Source organism: Chiloscyllium plagiosum, chromosome 1, assembly GCF_004010195.1.
Source record: "Chiloscyllium plagiosum isolate BGI_BamShark_2017 chromosome 1, ASM401019v2, whole genome shotgun sequence".
Lineage (NCBI taxonomy): Eukaryota > Metazoa > Chordata > Chondrichthyes > Orectolobiformes > Hemiscylliidae > Chiloscyllium > Chiloscyllium plagiosum.
This window is the reverse complement of record NC_057710.1, coordinates 10,509,091-10,530,082: the sequence shown is the minus strand read 5'-3', so window position 1 is coordinate 10,530,082 and position 20,992 is coordinate 10,509,091. Positions and strand designations below refer to the sequence as shown.

General features: G+C 44.7%; 1 protein-coding gene and 1 long non-coding RNA gene across 3 annotated transcripts in view; both read right to left on the bottom strand.

Annotated features, from left to right (window-relative positions):
- The window catches only part of LOC122552765, a 41,655-nt gene extending 24,931 nt beyond the window's left edge, over positions 1-16,724 (bottom strand). The window contains exons 1-2 of one of the 2 annotated variants that reach the window (XR_006312502.1): positions 16,566-16,724; positions 941-1,121 (exon numbers count right to left, since the gene is read on the bottom strand). This is a non-coding gene — a long non-coding RNA (uncharacterized LOC122552765). The remainder of the gene's footprint in view (positions 1-940; positions 1,122-16,565) is intronic. The other variant, XR_006312505.1, reaches the window with a different exon arrangement.
- Positions 16,725-18,025: 1,301 nt separating this feature from the next.
- ap5s1 (adaptor related protein complex 5 subunit sigma 1) overlaps positions 18,026-20,992 on the bottom strand; it is a 4,182-nt gene continuing 1,215 nt past the window's right edge. The window contains exon 2 of the mRNA XM_043700951.1: positions 18,026-20,090. Within this exon, the coding sequence (XP_043556886.1) occupies positions 19,664-20,090 (427 nt within the window). The 3' untranslated portion in view covers positions 18,026-19,663. The remainder of the gene's footprint in view (positions 20,091-20,992) is intronic.

Genomic DNA, 20,992 nt, shown 5'->3' with positions numbered 1-20,992 from the left:
GAGAGGTCAGGAAGAAAATTGCAGGTTAGGAAGGCGGTGCTGAGTTCGATGGATTTGACTGAGACAAGGTATTTCCCCTCCCCCCACCTTGTCTCAGTCAAATCCATCGAATTCAGCACCGCCTTCCTAACCTGCAATCTTCTTCCTGACCTCTCCGCCCCCACCCCAGTCTGACCTATCACCCTCACCTTGACCTCTTTCCACCTATCACATTTCCGACGCCCCTCCCCTAAGTCCCTCCTCCCTACCTTTTATCTTAGCTTGCTGGACACACTTCCCTCATTCCTGAAGAAGGGCTTATGCCCGAAACGTCAATTCTCCTGTTCCCTGGATGCTGCCTGACCTGCTGCGCTGTTCCACGCACCCAGTATAAGAGCAGGGAGGTGATGTTGAACTTATATAAGACACTTGTTGGACTTCAGCTGGAGTATTGTGTACAGTTGTGGCTGTCACACTGTAGTGTGAACGTTGGAGAGAGTGCAGCAGCAAGAATGGTTCCCGGAATGAGAAGCTTCAGCTATGAGGATAGATTGTAGGAGTTGGGATAGTTCTCTTTGCAGAATAAACAGCTGAAAGGAGATTGGATAGAGGTTTTCAAAATCATAAGTGGACTGGACAAAGTTGATAGGAGAAGCTGTTCCCTCTCCTAAATAAAACAAGGGCATAGATTTAAAGAATTGATATGCAAATGGAGCAAGACGTGAGAAAAAAAATATTGTCACTCAACGAGTCATTAGGGTATGGAATGCACTGCCTTGAAATGTGATGGAGGCAGGTGCAATGGAGGCATTTAAGAGAGCATTAGGTGTTTATTTGGATAGAAATTGTGTCTAGAGGAATGTTTTAATTCATTCATGGAATGTGGGTGTCACTGGCTGACCCAGCATTTCTTTAATGCCCATCCCCAGCTGGTGGTGAACGTCCACCTTGAACATCCTACCATATGATCCACAATGCCATTACGGAGAGAATTCCTGGATTATTACCCAACGACAGTGAAGGACTGGCAGGAGGGGGAGTGGCTTGGATTTGGTGTTGTTCCCATGTATCTGCTGTTCTTGTCCTTCTGGGTGGAAGTGTTCCTGGAAATTCCACTGTCCCCTCACCTCCAATACCTAAGACTAAGCAAAAAAAGCATCAAAGACACTTTTAAAACAAAAACACAATTTCACAAAATTTGGATTAATTGTAAATTGTGAAGAGGGCAGTATAGAACTCCAAAAAGGACATTGACAAGCTGGTGAGGGGTTGGGTGAAGAGAAGTGCCTGATGTGGTTCATTGTTAAAACGCATGAGATGGTGCACTTTGATCAGAAAAACATTGAAACACAATAACTATTTTGTTTTAAATGCCCCCCAGATTTCTTACCCCAGAATAAATTCAGAGTTGGTCCCTTCAGGGAGAAGGGAAACATTTTGTCAAACAAAGGATGGCAGAAGTGTAGATTCCCCCTGACAATAAGAGGTTGAGACTAGTTTCATTAATGATTTTCGATTTGACACAGAACACCTTTCTGCTGGACAGTGATATGGAGCCAAAGTAGATGGATGGAGTTATGTACAGATCAGCTCACATCTCATTGAATGGCTCAAGGGGCTGAATGGCCTTCTCCAACACAGCAGGGTCTTGGAAATTAATGTTTATGTTGCTGGAGGGGTGTCAGGACAATCCTAACGAATTAGTAATTCTGTTCCGCCTAGGCTGTTTCACTGCTAAGTTGGTGCACATTGTGCCTGTTTTTCACCTGAAAAATTAGCCTTAACGCTCACCAATTTCTACCCCATTATCTTTTAGCTGTTTCAAAATAAATGGAAAGTTTGGGGCCTGTTACCAATTACTTAAATGAATACAATCCCCCGGACATCAATGCAAGCTGTGAGACAGCTGGTGGAGTAATGAAACATACAAATGCATCCTGAAAAATCTCGCGAAATGGGCTTCAGCACAGCAGGGCTGCCAGGAATTCACTGCAGAAATGTGGCTCGTATCCCAGGGATCCAGTGGCTGGATGGAGCAGCAGAACAGCTGAGAATGCACTGAATTAATAAACGTGTTCCCAACTCATGCAAGTGGGGAAGCAGCATCCTCAGCAGATAATTACGTTAATAACAATCCGGGGAGATGCAGCATCTGGGGCACAGAGACAAGCAGGTTTTCTTCCAAGAGCCCGTGACCTCTAACAGTTAAGGTTAATGAAGCAGTACCACTGCAATTAGATAGCACCTTCAATGTGGCTGTGTCAGTGTTTATTGTTGGTTTCTAGTGGCCCTTGAGAAGGGTCGTGATGAGTAATCTTCTTGAACAGCTGCAGTCCGTGTGCTGTAGATTGATCTCCAAACCATCAGGGAGTGAAGTCCAGGATTTTGTCCCAGCGACAGTGAAGGAATGGCAGCGTGAGTAATAACTACCACTGAACTGGTCCTAAAAATAATACGTAGTGGCATAATAAACATATATCTGCTGGATTCTCATTATCTTGTTTACAGCCACAGGTTGTTAAGCTACCTGAGAACCAATCACATCGTTGTTGGCGTTTATCATTAAGACCAATCAGCTACTTGTGGCTAGCTGAATCTCCATTTGTACACAGTCTGTTGTGATTGTAACAAGATCAGCCTTTGTGAGCAGTTTTTATATGGGCAACCTTTTTTCACAGCTGAATAAATACCCAATCCCTCGCAAAGAGGATTTATAGATTAGATTAGATTCCCTGCAGTGTGGAAACAGGCCCTTCGGCCGAACAAGTCCACACCGACCCTCCAAAGAGTAACTCACCTAGATCCATTCCCCTACCCCATTACTCTACATTTACTCCTGACTAATGCACTTTATCTGCACACTATGAGAAATTCAGCACAGCCAATTCATCTGAACTGTCCATCTTTGGATTGTGGGAGGAAACTGAAGCACCCAGAGTAAATTCATGCAGGCACGGTTGGGGGGGGGGAGGCGAGGCGCGGTGGGGAAAACATGCAAACTCCACACAGCCCAAGGCTGGAATCAAACCCAGGGTCCCTGGCACTGAGAGGCAGTGGCGCTAACCACTGAGCCACCATTCCTTAATACACAAATCTGCATGGGGAACGTCCTCCTCAAAGCTGGACATGAGCCATGCGTACTTGCAATTGCAGTTAGATAATGATTCCCAAACGTCTGTCCAAATTAATGCCCCTGAGGGTTTGTACCAATATACAAGACTGCCATTAGGGATATCGTCAGCCTGTGCAACTTTTCAGCACGCCATGGAGAATATTTTACAAAGTCTACTCCAAGTCGCCATTTGGAGACATTATCTCAATGACATGCTGTGAGAGACGATTTCGGTACAAACAATTGAGATGTGCATGACCCCAAAGTCTAAGGGGAATAGAGCCATAGGGGTAGGGTAAAACATGCTTCTCTATAATAAAGGACGAGACATCTGCTGCTACGAATTGATAAGACCACCCACATTGACAGAGTAGAAAAACAAGTCCTTGATTGATAAAACCACTAACTCTGACAGAGAAGAATAAGTCCTTGACTGATAAGACTACAGGGTAGAAAAACAACTCTGGAAACTGTTGCAGACTTTGTGAGAATGTGAACCTCGTGACTCTTTAGAGCTATAGAGGGGAGGGACTTGTACTGTATTTAATCAGAAACATTGTTAGCCTGGGGCGCTTTTTTCTCAGAAGGGTGCCCAACTCTGCAGACTTGCTAATAAAACTTTGTTTTCCTGAATTTGTCTAGAGCGATTATTGAGAAGCGATTTTCGTTTCTAACACATGCTAAAAACAGGGAAGACCAATAAAGAACACTTAGACAACTTGGACATAGTCCTTAGACATTTCTCCCAGGCGCGAAGAGAAAAATGCGTGTTCCAGTCACCCCACTAACCTGGAGAGCTACAGAGTCGACAAGGTTACACTTGTTGGAAAATGAAGTGCAGGTGTTCAAAAGTGCTCCAGCTCCCACGTCTGTACCAGATCCTAGGTCTTTTCTTGGCTGGTGAATTATTACAGAAAGTTCATACATAACCTGGTCTCCACCCTGGCACCTTTCATCAAACCTTTTTAAAAGTCTCAGCCTTGGAAATGGTCACGTAGCCAAGCCATCGCTTTCAGGGAAGTGTAGAAACAGCTTTCATCCCCTAAGGTGTTGGCACATTATGATCCCAAGCGAGATCTGGTATTGACACGTGATGCCTCCCCGTACAGCTTCGGGGTGATATTAGCTCATAGGTGGCTCAAATGAGAGTATTGCCCAATACTGTATGCATCCAGGAGTTTGGCTAATGCAGAATCTAAATATACCAGATAGAGAAGGAAGGTTTGGTCGTCAGATTTGGAGTGAGGAAGTTCTATCAATACCTTTATGGATTGATACCAATAATAATGGATCACAAACCCATGCTAGGTCTGTTTAAAGAGGACAAGGCAGTGCTGCCCACTGCTTCAAGCCAGATTTAGTGATGGATTGTAATACTACGTGCATTTAATTACAAGTTGAAATATGGAGGCCAAAGAGGCAAATATGGATACCTCGAGTCACCACTGGTGGCAAAACCATTGGAACAGCCTACAATGGTTTTGAATTTTCTGCACACACTTCCAATCACAGCTGACAATATTAGGCTTTGGATGCAGAAAGCTCCAAACCTGGAAAACCTGAAACAGCTGGTGGTGATGGGGGAAACCAAAGAGCCATCACAACCAGAAATTAAATCTTTTTGGAGCCGGAGAGATTGGCTCACAGCAGAGGACAGTATATTATTATTGAATGCAAGAGTGATTGTCCCGAGCAAAGGTCAGTGCCAGATACTGGCTGAGCTCGACCAAGGTCATCCAGGGGTTTCCAAAATGAAGATGTTGGTGAGACGTTATGTCAGGTGGCCCGGACTGGATTAAAGTGGCGCTGGAAAAGGACAGCAGGTCAGGCAGCATCTGAGGAGCAGGAAAATCGACATTTCGGGCACATTTGTGATAATGGACAGGTAAACCCTAGACTCAGTTATGCATCGACTATGCAGCTCTTTTCATGGGCTCAGTGTTCTTAGTCATGGTGGATACCCACTCAAAGTAGCTGGATGTGCACAGAGTTCATTCGCGAAACAGAGGACAATGATAGAAAATCTTTCACAATACACAGACTTCCAAAAGTGTTGGTCACAGGTAATGGGCCTTCATTTACCAGCAGGGAATATGAGTATTTCCTAAAGTCAAATGGTATTTCACATATAAGGACAGCTCCATAGCATCCAACATCCAATGATCTGACAGAAAAAGCAGTCCAAACTTTGAAGGTAGGCTTAAAGAAACAGCTGACAAAAAATGAGGGCTACAGATGCTGGAGAGTCAGAGACAAAAAGTGTAGCACTGGAAAAGCACAGCAGGTCAGGCAGCATCTGAGGAGCAGGAGAGTCATTGGGAATGTGGAAGGGGGCTGACAGATAAATAGGAGAGTGAGGCTGGGGCTGGGGAAGAGGTAGCTGGGAAGAGATAGGTAGATGCAGGTGGAGGGTGAAAGTGATAGACTAGAGAGGAGGGTGCAGCGGATAGGTGGGAAGGAAGATGGGCAGGGTTAGAGTTATGGTTAGGGTTAGGTCAAGGGGGCGATGCCGAGTTGGAGGGTGGAACCTGGGATGTGGGGGGGTGGGAGATTTAGAAACAAGTGAAGTTGATGTTGATGACGTGTGGTTGTAGGGTCCCAAGGCAGAAGGTGAGGTGTTCTTCCTCGAGGCGTCGGGTGGCTTGGATTTGGTGGTGGAGAAGGCCCAGAACTTTCATGTCTTTAGTGGAGTGGGAGGGGGAGTTGAAAGGGGGCAGAAGGGTTGTTTGGTGCATGTGTCCCAGAGATGTTCCCAGAAACCCTGTACTGTACCAGAGTAGATAATGTTGGCTTTCCTCTACCACAGTACAGTCTGTGGATTCCTGCCCTGAAAGACATTGGTGGCAGCAAGTCTACGTTACAGTGAGCAATTGTACTGTATGCTTGTACAATCTGATGCGTAGACTGCTCATACATTAGTTCTCTTTATTTCATATTGTCAATTCTCATTCTGCCTCCTAAATAGAGTTGAATAATAATTTGTCATTTGTATTTTTACAAACATAACAGTGAAAAGTCACCATACTTTGGCACCTATATTAATAACAGAAATCATGTTATATACATTGTTTGTCACATACATAAATGATCTGGAAGAGGACATTGTTGGTCTGATCAGTAAGTTTGCAGATGACACAAAGATTGATGGAGTAGCAGAAAGCATAGGGGACTGTTAAAGAATACAGGAGAATATAGGTAGACTGGAGAGTTGGGTGGAGAAGTGGCAGATGGAGTTCAATCCAGACAAATGTGAAGTGATGTACTTTGGGAAGTCTAATTCTACAGCAAATTATACTGTAAATGGAAGAGCCTTGGGAATAGTTGATGAGCAGAAAGATCTGGGAGTTCAGGTCCATTGTACCTGAAGGTTGCTGCACAGGTGGATAGAGTGGTCAAGGAGGCATATGGTATGCTTGCCTTCATTGGATGGGTATTGAGTATAAGAGCTGGCAGGTCACGTTAACATAGTACAAAACATTGGTTTGGTCGCATTTAGAATGCTGTGTATAGTTCTGGTTGGCACATTACCAAAAGGATGTGGACGCTTTGGAGAGGGTGCAGAGAAGGTTTATGAGGATGCTGCCTAGTATGGAAGGTGCTAGCTATGAAGAGAGGTTGAGGAGGTTAGGATTGCTTTTATTAGAAAAAAGGAGATTGAGGGGGGACTTGATTAAGGTCTACAAAATCATGAAAAGTATAGACAGGGTAGATAGAGAGAACTTTTCCCCAGGGTGAGGAATTCAATAACGAGAAGTCACGCTTTCAAGGTGACAGGTGAAAAGTTTAAAGGGGATACACGTGGCTAGTACTTCACACAGAGGGTGGTGGGTGACTGCAACACGCTGGAACACGTTGCCAGCAGAGGTGGTAGAGGCAGGTACAGTAGATTCATTTAATGTGCGACTGGACAGATGCATGAGTAGGTGGGGAGCAGAGGGATACAGATGCTTAGGAATTGGGCAATAGGTTTAAACAGTGGATTTGGATCGGCTCAGGCTTGAAGGGCCGAAGGGCCTGTTCCTGGGCTGTAAATTTTCTTTGTTCATATCTAAAACAAAATTAAGATAAACTCCATCTTTGTTCCATTCACGGCTCATGGGTTCCTGTTTAATTTCTCCCATGTATCAGAGCTTCACACTACAGTTTATCACTATCCACCTCATGGTTCCCACACCTTCCACATTTTGGGACAACTACAAATTTTCCAAGTGTGCCTGCACACCTCTAAGCAGTGATCCTCAAGGGTCCATGTAGAACCCCATTGTATACACTTGCCCAGATTATAAACAAACTTTATCGCAATGATGAGTCCTATAGTCAGTTCTTCAGCAAGAATGCATTTAGCTTGAAGTAGGTGAAGAGGCAGTTTGTAAATTGACCTTTGTTGGGTTTCATATCCCAGAAGCCATCAGAAATCTCAAAACAACCAAATGAACCAATAATAGAAACAAGCCACAGACATGATGGATGGACTTAATGAACATACTAATCAAGAAATAACTGATGCAATCAGACCACACAGTGGTATGTATTTTGGCCAGATTTAAGTGACTGTCTTGATCATTGAATCTTGTAGCTAATCAGAACATACATTGTGACAATGATCCTCATGCATCTAATGTTTTTGCTAGAGTGCTGGAGGCTGAAGGCCAACCTATAGAAGACCGTAAAATTATAAGCGGCAATGATACAGTGGGTATTTGGAGTCCCTTTCTGCTAGGGGGGAAATGCCAAATACCAGGGGGCATAGGTTTAAGTTGAGAGGGGGCAAGTTTAAAGGAGATGTGTGAGACAAGTTTTCTTTTTCACACAGAGGGTAATGGGTGTTTGGAACGTGTTGCTAGAGGAGGAGGTAGAAGCAGGTACAAAAGCAACGCTTAAGAGGCATTTAGACAGACACATGAACAGGCAGGGGATAAAGGGAGATGGATCCAGGCAGTTAGGATTAGAATGGCATTGTGGTCGGTGTAGACATGGTGGACTGAAGGGCCTGTACTGTTTTACGATCTCGACTGCTGCTCTCTTCCGACTTCCACTCGGAAAGAGAATGTCGAAATTATTTCAGGTTAAAATCATGATGATGCCAGTACGCTCCATGAAAATACTTGTACGTTTTACTGGACTATCCACAAGCCCAGGGTGTGAAATTGAAGGGATGGGAGGAGGTGGAGAGCAGGTGGTGTCGATGATTATCACGGGCATGGTCTATGAACCAGAGGTATGCATTCAGAATCAGAGGGAGCAACTCGTAAGGCTCACTGTGAACATTTTAAACAATCAGGAACAGGATGAGGGCAAGATTCAGTGGGCATGTACACCTACCAATACCTTTATGGATGTACAACATAGAACCAAAGAATCTCTACAGTGTGGAAGCAAGCCGTTCGGCCCAGTGAGTCCGCTTTGACCCCTGAACAATATCCCTTCCAGACACACCCCATCCCTGCAACCCTGCATTTTCTAATCCACCCAGCATGCACATCCCTGAACACTATGGGCAATTTAGCATGGCCAGTTCAATAACCCGCACATCTTTGGACTGTGGGAGGAAACCGGAGCACCCACGCAGACAAATGGGCAACCCCAAGGGTGGAATCGAACCTGGGTAGGAAAAAGTAACATGTAGGCATTGCAACTTTCTGAATGAAACTCTGGGAGACAATGGTCCCTTAATGAATTCTCTATGGTAACACCTTAACCAATCAGATTCAATGCACCAAACAATCAACATCCTTTTCTCACAAAACATAAATTGTTGCTTCTTTTGAAAGTTGCATCTTGCATCTGTCCAGGTAAATGCAAGATCAGAAGTCTAAACGTCTACATCATTCATACAGTGAAATAACCACTACACTCACTGGTCTTACTGTTGCTTTTTTCTACATTAATCTCTACGAATGAAAACCTACAACATCTTGCAGGAACCCATTCATTTCTGTGCCTTCCTGATACTGCTAGCTTTAAAAATTATGCAGATGTTGGCCTTGTTACCTACATAACGTTCACTTAGACTACTAGTTCCTCCCCCTCTTTGCAGTGAAATTGTTGTTCTAATCATATATCATTAGGGAATCATTTATCATTCTATTCCTGCCTCACTCCACTTGAACCTTCCCAGTTTCTTTTAATTATTTCACAAGATGTGGGAATAACTGGCTACACTAGCATTTATTGCCATTGCCATTGCTTATTGCTCTGGAAACAAATGTGGTGAACTGCCTTTTGGAGCAGCTGCAATCCTTCGGACTATAGGGACACCCTCACCTCACATTAGGGAGGGAGTTCCAGGATTTTGACCCAGCAACAGTGAAGGGATGATAACAAAGTTCCACGTCAAGTTTGTGTGTCACTTGGAGGGTAACTTGCAGAAAAGCGCCAGATCCTCAGGTTTGATGGTGTTAGGTAAGTGTTTTGCCTTGTTGAGTAAAGCCCTGAAAAGTAATCCCTGCTATTCCTCGACTTGTCACATATTTTAAACAGTGCAGAGAATTCCTCAATGTGCCTGTCTGTTTAGACACACTTTGGCAGAAAGCACAGACCCAGTTTCTGAACTTGACAAGAATTATGATTCATTATAATTAAACAGATTCCAATTACAGATAAATAGGAACAGTCCACATACAAGTCTAATTAAAACTCTTAACCTTCTTATAAAACTCTCCCTGCAGACAGATGCAGGCACACAACAAATATGAGTGTCACAAACTATAGTGGCACTGTGGCTCCGTGATCAGCATCAGGGACCTGGTTTCCATTTCGGCTTTGGGTAACGGTCTGTGTGGAGTCTGCACATTCTCCATGGGTCTACATGGGCTTCTGCCGGTTTCCTCCCCCAGTCCAAAGGACTGCAGGTTCGGTGCACTGCCTGCAGTTAGGTGGGTTAGCCATGGTTCAATCAAAAACCCATGGGCTCTGTGTGGGATGTACTTCAAAGGTCAGTGCAGACTTGATGGGCTGAATGGTTTCTCTGTGTACTGTAGGGATTCTAAAGGTAGTTTAATGGTTCCTATCCCCAGTGGTTGCTGAGATGACCTTTGTGTCTTTTTAAGAGTTGCTGCTCCTTGATCTTCCTTCTCCAGGGCCTTTCACTTGTTTGCAGAAGACACAGGGTTGGTACTTACAAAGTTTATGATTTATTGATTAGAAGTCACAGTGTACAACAACTTTCTTCAGGCTTGAGGTGCTCGTACTTCAAAGAAAAGCACAGTTCCTGCCTTTCCAGAGATTCGATATCCTCTGACCAAACACTTAAACACACAGCAGTTCCGCTATCCAGGAGCCAATCGAATTGAATTGAATTTATTTATTGTCATGTGTACTGAGCCACAGTGAAAAGCTTTGTCTTGTGAGCAATATAGGCAGATCACAGAGTTAAGAAGCATAGATAAGTAAATAATAGGTAAACAGCGGCAAAAACCAAAACACAGTTACAGGCAAACGCTAAGAGTTTGTGAGTCCATTCAGTATTCTAACAACAGTAGGATAGTAACTGTTACGAAACCGGCTGGTGCATGTGTTCAGGCTTCTGTACCTTCTCCCCGATGGTAGAGGTTGTAGAAAAACATTGCCAGGGTGGGATGGATCTTTGAGAATGCTGGCGGCCTTTCCTTGACAGCGGGACTGGTAGGTAGATTCTATAGATGGGAGGTTGGCCTTTGTGATTCTCTGGGCCGAGTTCACCACTCTGTGTAACTGTCTCTGATCTAGAATGGTACAGTTGCCAGACCAGGTAGTGATACATCCAGACAGAATGCTCTTGATCATGCACCTTTAAAAATTGGCAATGGTATTTGCTGTCATGCCAAATTTTCTCAGCTGCCTGAGGAAGAAGAGATGTTGCTGGGCCTTTGTAACCAGTGCATCCACATGAAGAATCCAAGAAAGCTTGTTGTGGATGACCACTCCCAGGAGCTTGACCCTTTCCACTTGTTCCATCTCTGTGCTGTTAATGTGTAGGGGGGCATGAGCAACATCCCACCAAAAGTCAATAATGAGTTGCTTGGTTTTGCTAGCATTGAGAGCTAGGTTGTTCTCAGTGCACCATTTTTCCAAGGTCTTCCACCTCCCGTCTGTAGTCTGTTTTGTCGCCATCTGAGATGCGACTGACTATGGTGGTGTCGTCAGTGAACTTGTAAATGGCATTAGTCTGGTATATGGCAAGGCAGTCATGGGTATACAGTGAGTACAGTAGGGGGCTGAGTATACACCCCTGGGGGGCTCCAGTGTTGAGTGTTAGTGAGGATGAAATATTGTCCCCAATCTTCACTGATTGTGGCCTGTGGGTCAGGAAACTGAGGATCCAGTTGCAGAGAGTGGGGCTTAGTCCGAGATCACTAAGTTTAGTAATCAGTCTTGAGGGGATAATAGTGTTGAAGGCTGAACTGTAGTTAATGAGTAGGATTCTTACGTAACTGTTCTTGGTGTCAAGATGTTCTAGGGAGGTGTGACGGGCAAGTGATAGGGCACCTGACGTGGATCTGTTGGTCCGATAGGCAAATTAGAGTGGGTCAAGAGTAGTGGGGAGGCTGGAGTTGATTAATGTCATGACCAGCCTTTCAAAGTACTTCATGACCACCGAAGTTAGGGCCACTGGGCGGTAGTCATTAAGACATGCTGCATGAGCCTTCTTAGGCACAGGGATGATGTTGACCCTCTTGAAACAGACAGGGACTGTGGTCTGCTTCAAGGAGAGGTTGAAGATGGCCGAGAAGACCTCTGCCAGTTGATCTGTGCATGCTCTGAGTGCACAGCCTGGTACTCCATCTGGTCCCATCGCTTTCCTTGGATTCACACAGAGGAAAACTGATCTGACCTCTGATGCAATGACTGTTGGGATAGGTTCGTCAATCACACAGTTGTTGGTAGGCATTGATAGCTGGTCATCACATCACAGACCAATCAGCTACCTGTTGGCAACTGAAACATTTTGCACACATACTATAGCCCCGGCTCATCCATAGAAATCTCCCCAACTGCTTGAACATAACAGTAGAGTAAACAGCACTTACAAGATTGGGGGTCGGTTAGCACAATTCATTGGACAGCTGGCGTGTGATGCAGAGCAAAATCAACAACATGGCTACAATTCCCACACTAGCTGAAGTTACCATGAAAGACTTTCCTACTCAATCCCTCCCCTCACCTGAGAGGGGGCGGCTTCAGATTATACTGCCACCCCTTCCTAATCTCTACCTAATGAGAGAGCGGTCTTATCCTCTGGTACGATTACAGAGACTTTACATTTACAGGTAACTTGCTTTTAAATGGTGCAATAATCCTTTCCACAATCCATGGTTTTTAAAACAGTCCATCTAAAATCAACAATATGAAAAACACCATTAAGGGATGACACGGTTGCTCAGTGGTCAGCACTGCTAGCTCACAGTACTCCTGACCTGGGTTCAATTTCACCCAAGGGTGACTGCCTGTGTGGAGTTTGCACATTCTTCCTGTGTCCGCATGAGTTTCCTCCCACAATTCAAAGATGTGCAGGTTAGGTGGATTGGCCATGCTAAGCTGCCTGGTAGTGTGCAGGACAGGTGGATTGCCATGGGAAATGTGTGGAGTTATGGGGATAAAGTACAGGACTGGGTGTTTGGAGGGTCAGTGCAGACTCAAGGGTTGAATGACCTTTTTCTGCAAGGTAAGGATTCTAATTTTTAAAAATGCAGTCTTTACATGAGGAATTATCGATCACAACAGCAGGGAGAACTCCCCATTCTGCAGAATAGCACCTGGACAGCAAATGGGACCCAAGTTTAACATACCATCTGAAAGGTGAAGCATCTGACCGTGCAGCATATACTCAGCATAGGACGGAATTATCAACCTGGATATTATGCTCAAGTGCCTTAAAGTGGGGCTCGTCAAGTATTCAATATGGAAGTACTGAACTAAGTGTTCTCACTTCATTCCTATCAGTTTTTGCCTGTTTCCTTCCTTTCAAATTCAGCCTTTCCTTTCGTAGGTCACAACAGTCTTGGAAACAAGGAGTGAAGTATCACAGTGCTTATCCACTCAGTTACTGCAGTCCAGTCAGAGGTCCAACCACTGTACTGTTTGTCTACCAGCAGATGGCCACGTTTCACTGCACTACACCATCAGTCTCTCCTTTAAATAGCAGCACCAAGTTCAACTTTACTGATTATAAACCCCCTGAAGGACATTGATTCTCTATAGTACTCCCAGTAGAATTTATTACAAGTCAAACTTTACTAATACTAATGAAACCTTACACATTTTCTGGGCTTCAGAAGGTAAGTGAACAAAATATTCGCAACTGTTTCCCTGTGAAGTCACATTTTACTCTTATTTCCTTCATTTAATTAGTTTCAGCAGCCCCTTATTCTCAATTCTCCTGACACAGAAAACAGTTTCTCTGTTTCTAATTGATCAATTTTGTTTAAATATTTTAAGTATCTTGTAAAATAATCCTTCAACAGTAACCTTATTCAGTGCCTTTACAATCATACTCTGATTGGCCAGATGAATGAATATCCCCTCTAACTATGGACAGCAAAACTCGAAGAGATATCTGACAGAGTGTCCAACCTAATTACTTAAATTTATTTCTCAAATCAGACCTACAGTTCTAACTAGATATCGTTAAAACTGAAAACAAAGGACTATGGATGCTGGAAATCTGAAACAAAAACAGAAATTGTGGAGGATCTTAGCAGAACTTAGCAGATCTAGCATCGTAAGACTTAAGATATAGGAGCAGAATTAGGCCATTTCGCTTCCATTCAATTATGGTGATATGTTTCTCAACCCCGTTGTCCTCCCTTCTCCCTCTGTCTTAAATATAGTCAATGGCTTTGCCTCCACTGTCTTTTGCAGCAATGAGTTCCACAGATTCACCACCAACTGGTTGAAGAAATTCCTTCTCTCTCTCTGCTCTAAAGGGTCATCCCTTCACTCTGAGACTGGTCTCTCCTATTAGTGGAAACATTGTTTCCATGTCCACTCTATCCAGGCTTCTCAATATTCTGTAAGTTCTATGAGATTCTCCCTCATCCTTCTAAACTCTATTAAGTACAATTGAGTCTTCAACTGCTCCTCATAAGACAAGCTCTTCATCCATAGGATCGTTCTTGTAAAACTCCTCTGGACTCCCTCCAACACTAGCATATACTTCCTTAGATTCAGGGCCTGAAACTGCAGTCTGACCAGAGCCTTGTATAGCCTCAGCAGTACATCACCGCTGTTGTATTCTAGCTCTCTGGAAACGAATGGCAACATCGTATTTGGCATCTTACCTGCCAAGTGAACTTGGATGTTAACCTTAAGTGAATCCTGAACCAGGACTCCCAAGTCACTTTGTTCTTTAGATTTCCAAAGCTTTTTTCCATTTGGAAAATAGTCTACACTTCTATTCCTCCTACCAAAGTGCACAGCCTCATACTTTCCCACATTTTATTCGATCTGCCACTACTTTACCCACTTTCCCAGCCTAAGTCTCCCGCCTCCTCAGCACTGCGCGTCCCTCCACCTATTCTTTGTGTCATCTGCAAACTTAGCAAAAGTGCCCTCAGTTCCTTTGTCCATATCATTCATGTATGATGTGAATAGTTGTTGTCCCAATACAGATCCCTGCGGAACTCCAATAGTCACCCACAGGCTGCTATGCTGAAAAAGACACCTTTATCCTGACTTTTTATCATCTGCCAGTTATCCAATCCTCTATCTGTGCCAGTACTTTGCTCCTAACACCATGGATTCTTATATTCTTAGCGACACCTTGTCAAAGGCCTTCTGGAAGTCCAAATAGATCATGTTGCCTGGTTCTCCTTAATCTAGCTTGCTCATTATATCCTCAAACGGTTTTGTCAGGCATCAGCTCCCCGTGACGAAGCCATGCTGACTCAGCCCTATTTTACCATGCACTGCCATAATCTCATCCTTAATAACGGTCTCTAAAATCTTACCAACAGCCGAGGTCAGGCTGACCACCTCATAGTTTCCTGTCTTCTGCCTCAGTGCTTCTTACACGGGGCTGTTTCATTAGCCATTTTCCAGTCCTCTGGGACCCTCCCAGAAACCAGTGATTCCTGAAAGGTTATCACCAATGCCTCCACAATCTCCTTGGCTATCTCCTTCAGAACCCTGGGGGGTAGTGCCTCTGGTCCAGTGATTTTCAGCTTCTCCTTGCCCCTGACTCTCTTGAAGTTCTGGTGTACTGCTGTTGTCTTAATTCAGCTCCTCATTAGAGGGGAACCTCGATTATCCAAACGTAATGGGCAGGCACTATTTCGTTCAGATAATCGATTATTCGATTAATTGATTAAATGCCTTTCCTCTGGGGTTCGGAGTTTTTAAAGTCTGCTCCCCATTCAGGAGACTGCAGCAGCACACCGCACGCGAGGCCCTGCCCCTGACCCCTGTGCAACACCATCCCCCAACCCCCAACCCCCGAAACCACGCCCCCGCCCCAACCCAGATACGCACACATGCACACACACACACACACACACACACGCAGCCACAGCCACCCACACAAATTTTTACTGCAACCTTTTGACAGATTCCACATTTACCCAGTTCAAGACAATGTTGGAGAGATTATCGGGGGGGGGGGGGGGGGCAGGTTAGGGTACACCCCTCTGTAGAACTCCAGGGAAAGTGTGGGGAGAGAGAGAGAGAGCAGGAGGTCAGTCATTTAGAGACGGTGCCTGTTTAATCACTGTAAACAAAAGGCGCAATCACTGTTGGAAACACGTCTTTGATGAAATGTTTCCATCGGCACCTGGAGATCTCCTTCATATAATCCGATTTTCGGATAATTGGTATACGGATAATCGAGGTTCCCCTGTACTACTTCACGAGGCTCATTTTCCAGGTGACCAATGTTTACTCTTGCATCTCTCTTATCTCTTACATATCTTTTCAAAAAAAACTTACAATTTTCTATTACCAACCTTAACCTCACATTTCATCTGCTCCCCCATTTCTTGCGTTCTTTTAAATTTATCCTCTGCTGGTTTTTAAAGACTTCCCACTAATCTTCACCAGTGTATACCTTTTCTTTTGTTTTTATGTCCTCCCTGATTTTCCTTGTCAGCCATGGTGGCCTCATTCTCCCCTTAGTATGTTTCTCCTTCCTTGGGATGACTTCCTGCTGTGCCTCCCAAATTACCCCCAGGAACTCCTTCCATTGCTGTTCCACCATCTTCCCTGCTAGGCTCCCCTTCCAATCCACTCTGGCCAGCTCCTCCCTCACGTCTGCATAGTTCCCTTTAGTCAACTGTAATACCGTTCCATCTGATTCTAGCTTCTCTCACCCACACTGCAGGTTGAATTATTTTGTTATATGGTCACTACTCCCTCAGAGATTCCTTTACCTTAAGGTCCCTAATTAAGTCTTCCTCATTTCACATCAAATCCAGAATTCCTTTTTCCCCCTTCTGGGTTCTACTGCAAACTGATACAAAAGACATGCCACAAATTCCTTTCCATGGGATGGGAGAGTTCTTACCTTGTATAGTCACCTTCAATGTGCTTCTATACAAATAAGGAACATGAGTAGGACACTTGGCCTTTTGCGCCTGACCTGCCATTGAATAAAATCATGGCTGATCTGATTTTAACCTCAAGGGTAGCAGTGGTCAGCCCTGCTGTCTCACAGCACCAGGCACTTGTGTTCGATTCCAGTCTCAGGCAACCACCTGTGTGGAGTTTGCAATGTTCGCATGGTTTCCATTGGGTCCTCTGGTTTCCTCCCATAGTCTAAAGATGTGCAGGTTAGTGGATTGGCCATGGAAATTGGGGGTGGAGTTGCAGGGGCTGGGTCTGGATGGAATGCTCTTCAGAGAGCTGGTACAGACATGATGGGTTGAATGGCCTCTTTCTGCGCTGTAGCGATTTCATGATTATTGGTTGTGAACATCTGTAACCCCCTCTAATTGTTATTTGAGAAATCCTTTGTTGTAGTTTTGGTTGCACTTCAGCCCCATGCTCCTGATCTTTAGATACCTGTTGAGGAGGAGAGTGGGCAAGTCGGAGGGTCTTTTTGTGGGTCTGCCCCTCGGCCTGGCTGGGCTGGCTGTAAACAGCAGGCCATGGAGGACGTCATCTCAGCTGACTGCCTACCCTTTTTCCATGGTTACCTTCATGCCCGGATGACCTTGGAGAAGGAGCAGCTGGTGTCCACCATTGCTTTTCCAGAGAAAGGTGGGCAATGCTTTATTCTGCCTCCAACTCCATTTTGATTTAGCCCCTCTCCTTTCTTAATTACTCCCCTCCCCATCACCTTTGATAGTTTGCATTGTCCATAATGGGCTTTATTTGTAAATATTCAAATAGTTACATGGATGTTTCACTGGAAGTGGTTTAGTAGTTTTAAAAAAAGCAAGTGATTTTGGTGGTAGGAAGGTTGCTCAGTTGTGTGTGAATTCACTGCTGGGTAGAAAGATTTCAGAAAAAGCAGTAGTATAGGCACAATAGTAGCTGAACACAGATCAGAGACACAGTGGTGTACTGGCAATAGTCATAGAGACAGAGGTGTGCAGCATGGAAACAGACCCTTCGATCCAACCTGTCTATGCCGACCAGATATCCCAACCCAATCTAGTCCCACCTGCCAGCAACCGGCCCATATCCCTCCAAACCCTTCCAGTCATATACCTATCCAAATGCCTCTTAAATGTTGCAATTGTACCAGCCTCCACCACTTCATCTGGCAGCTCATTCCATACACGGACCACCCTCTGTGTGAAAAGGTTACCCCTTAGGTCTCTTTTATATCTTTCCCCTCTCACCCTAAACCTATGCCCTCAAGTTCTGGACTCCCTGACCCCAGGGAAAAGACTTTGTCTATTTATCCTATCTATGCTCCTCATAATTTTGTAAACCTCTATAAGGTCACCCCTCAGCCTCCGACGCGGCAGGGAAAACAGCCCCAGCCTGTTCAGCATCTCCCTGTAGCTCAGATCCTCCAACCATGGCAACATCCTTGTAAATCTTTTCTGAACCCTTTCAAGTTTCACAACATCTTTCCGATAGGAAGGAGAACCAAAGTTAACGTTCTGTGGACACGGGTTCAAATGCCAATAAGTAGCTGATGAGATCGTAAGAATTTCTGAATTGTGAACCTCAGCTGTATATTATTGAAACTATCACTGGAGGTTATCCTGTGGTCACCCCTGAGTTAGAACACCTGGGTTCAAATCCCATCTGCTCCATTCACCAGTATGTAATAATCTCGCTGAAAAGGTTGACTAAAAAAACATCTGGGAAGGAAACAAGTTGATCCTAACTTCTAAAAGGGGTGAGGGGTGGGGGGTGGTTCTCTTGAGGTACAGTGGCAGTGTCCCTACCTCTGAGCCAGGAAGCCCAAGTTCAAGTGCTATGGAGGTGTGTCTTAGCATCTGTGATGGGCTTGATTAGAAAATATCTCATGATGGAGGGTAGATGAGTCAATAATGGTAGGCTGTTTGATACTATGGAACTGAAGATATGATTGTACACAGTGGCACACCAGCACATGACAGTATATCTTTACTCTAGATTAGAGTGGTGCTGGAAAAGCACAGCAGGTCAGGCAGCATTCGAGGAGCAGGAAGATCGAGCAAAAGCCCTTCTTCAGGAATGAGTCCCTATTATTAATTGTTGTCATTTTTACTTTTCAAGCATTTGAATTGCAATCTTTATTGGATAAAAACAACACCATACTGTGACCAGTAAATAATTCCATGTTTTTAGTTACAGTGATTAGCACTGAGTTACCTAGTTGAAGTCTGATATTTCTAACACTGTCTGCACAGGGCACACCTGCTGGCCAATTTGTTTCGAGAGCTCCCAGGTTGCTTTGCACTGACCATTAAATGGATATGAGACCACACTCTCCTTCCTGCATCACCTTCCTTTCTTGCTCTCCTGGACAGGCAGCAGGCCCTTCAACACACCCCAGCCTGAAATCAGGAATGTGCAGCTCGCGATAAACAGTGAACCGTTGTTATCCAATGCCCTAACATGTCACCATAATACTTCTATTATAGGCACTCCTCAAAACGTCCAGGGTCATGCTGCACAACAATCTGAACAGCAACCTAAGTGAGCAACCGAGTAAAGGAAGAATGTTAAAGTTAGGAATGCCGTAACTATCACTCTTAAGCCCAAAACAACCCAGTTTGAAAATTCCTGAAATTTGACCAATAATCCTCAAACCTTCCTAATGCCTGTCCGTGTTCAGGTTATTAACTTGTCCTGCTTCTGATATCTGGAAATCCAACTAGCTTGTACAAACCTTGACCATGAAGTCTTACATCATGCAGTATACAACGTTGTAAAGTTCATTTAATTCTTCCTTCACAGATGCTGCTATAATTTGCCAAATATTTATAGCACTTTGTATTATTTTCAATTTCTAGTATTTTGCTTTGATGTGGGTTAGTATCTGCTGCTGAACACAAGCATGGACAGAAACACAGAGCCTCTTCCCCCACATCACTCCAAACTGAGCAAAGGACCAGCTGGCAAAAGCACGGAACCTTCAGCGAAGTGGAAGAGCAAAGCTGAGAGGGAAAAGGAGCTGGCAGGAGAGTGAGGGGATGGCAGAAACAAAAGCAAGGGGCATCATTTGAATATTGAAGCATTCAGTTCCTTCTCTAGGCTCTGAATGAAGCAACAGTTCAGAAACATCAGCTGTCCGTGTGGCAAAAACGTGTTCAGGATTGCCTCGATTCTGTCGGTCTTCAGGACAACATCATTGCCTTGAACCAACAGGTTCAAATGCTGCATGAAGTACTTCACTATCATTTTCAGGGTATTTTCTGCCAGCATTAGGTTCTCATGGGGGTCGCAGATCAAGGCAAAGCCCAGGGAAAGGACTGCCGCCCATACCACAGTGGTCTCCTCCGCATAAATGTCACCAGCTGGGAGGCGGAACACGCCCAAGTCCAAATCCTGAGAGCCAGCGAGTTCCTCGGTGATCACAGACCCAAAATCAGGAACGGGCTTCTCTGCAGCTTGGCGAGACAGGATACAAGAAGACTTCACCTGCCTGGAAGAGCAAACACAGCAAAGCAGGCTCACTGATTGTGTAATGTTATCCTAATCAGGTCACACATGCAGATAATCTCAGGAAACCCCACAGTGTTTTTACAGCCAATACCTTTGAAATATAGTCACTGGTCTACCAAGAAACGAGGGATAACTCCTCTGCAAGTAGTGCCATGGGATCTTTTAACATCTCATCTGACAGGGCAAACAGATCCTCAGGTTAAAACTCATCCAAACACTGCACACTGACAGGACAGACTGAGTATTCGCTCAGTACTGCATTGGGAGTGCCAGCCTAGATTTCTTTTCAACTACAGTGGCTCTTGGTCCCACGGTTTCCTCACTCGAGAATTGAATATTGCTACCAAGCCACAGCTGCCCAGAGAACTTTTCCACATCTAGAAGACTGGACAGGATTCTACACATTCTGACTTTATCACCCAGAAAGATTTATGCATTTTGAATATCATCATCATTGATTTCCCACCATGCCCTTTTCAGTCTATCTGCCAGCTGTCAGCATCATCCCTACATCCCTCGTTACACCTTCTTCCACATCTCCCTCACTCTAACCCCCACTTTAGTTCTCCACCGTCAGAATCCCACACATCTCCTCTTTAACCACTTTCCCTTCCAGTTAAGTATCCCCCCATAAGAAACAGGAACAGGACCATTCAGCCCCTCCAACCTGCTGTACCAATCAGTAAGATCATGGCTGATCCAACATTCCTCACGATACCGTCCCTCTGTTCTCACCTTCACACAGTTTCGCTCTTTCCCTCCATCTCCTCTCCCCTTTGCATCCCTCCACCCCTCATTTCCCCTCACCCCTTCTCCTGACCTCTACAAACCCTCCTAACACACCTCACCACATCCCCTCACTTCAACCCTTCATCCCCTCCT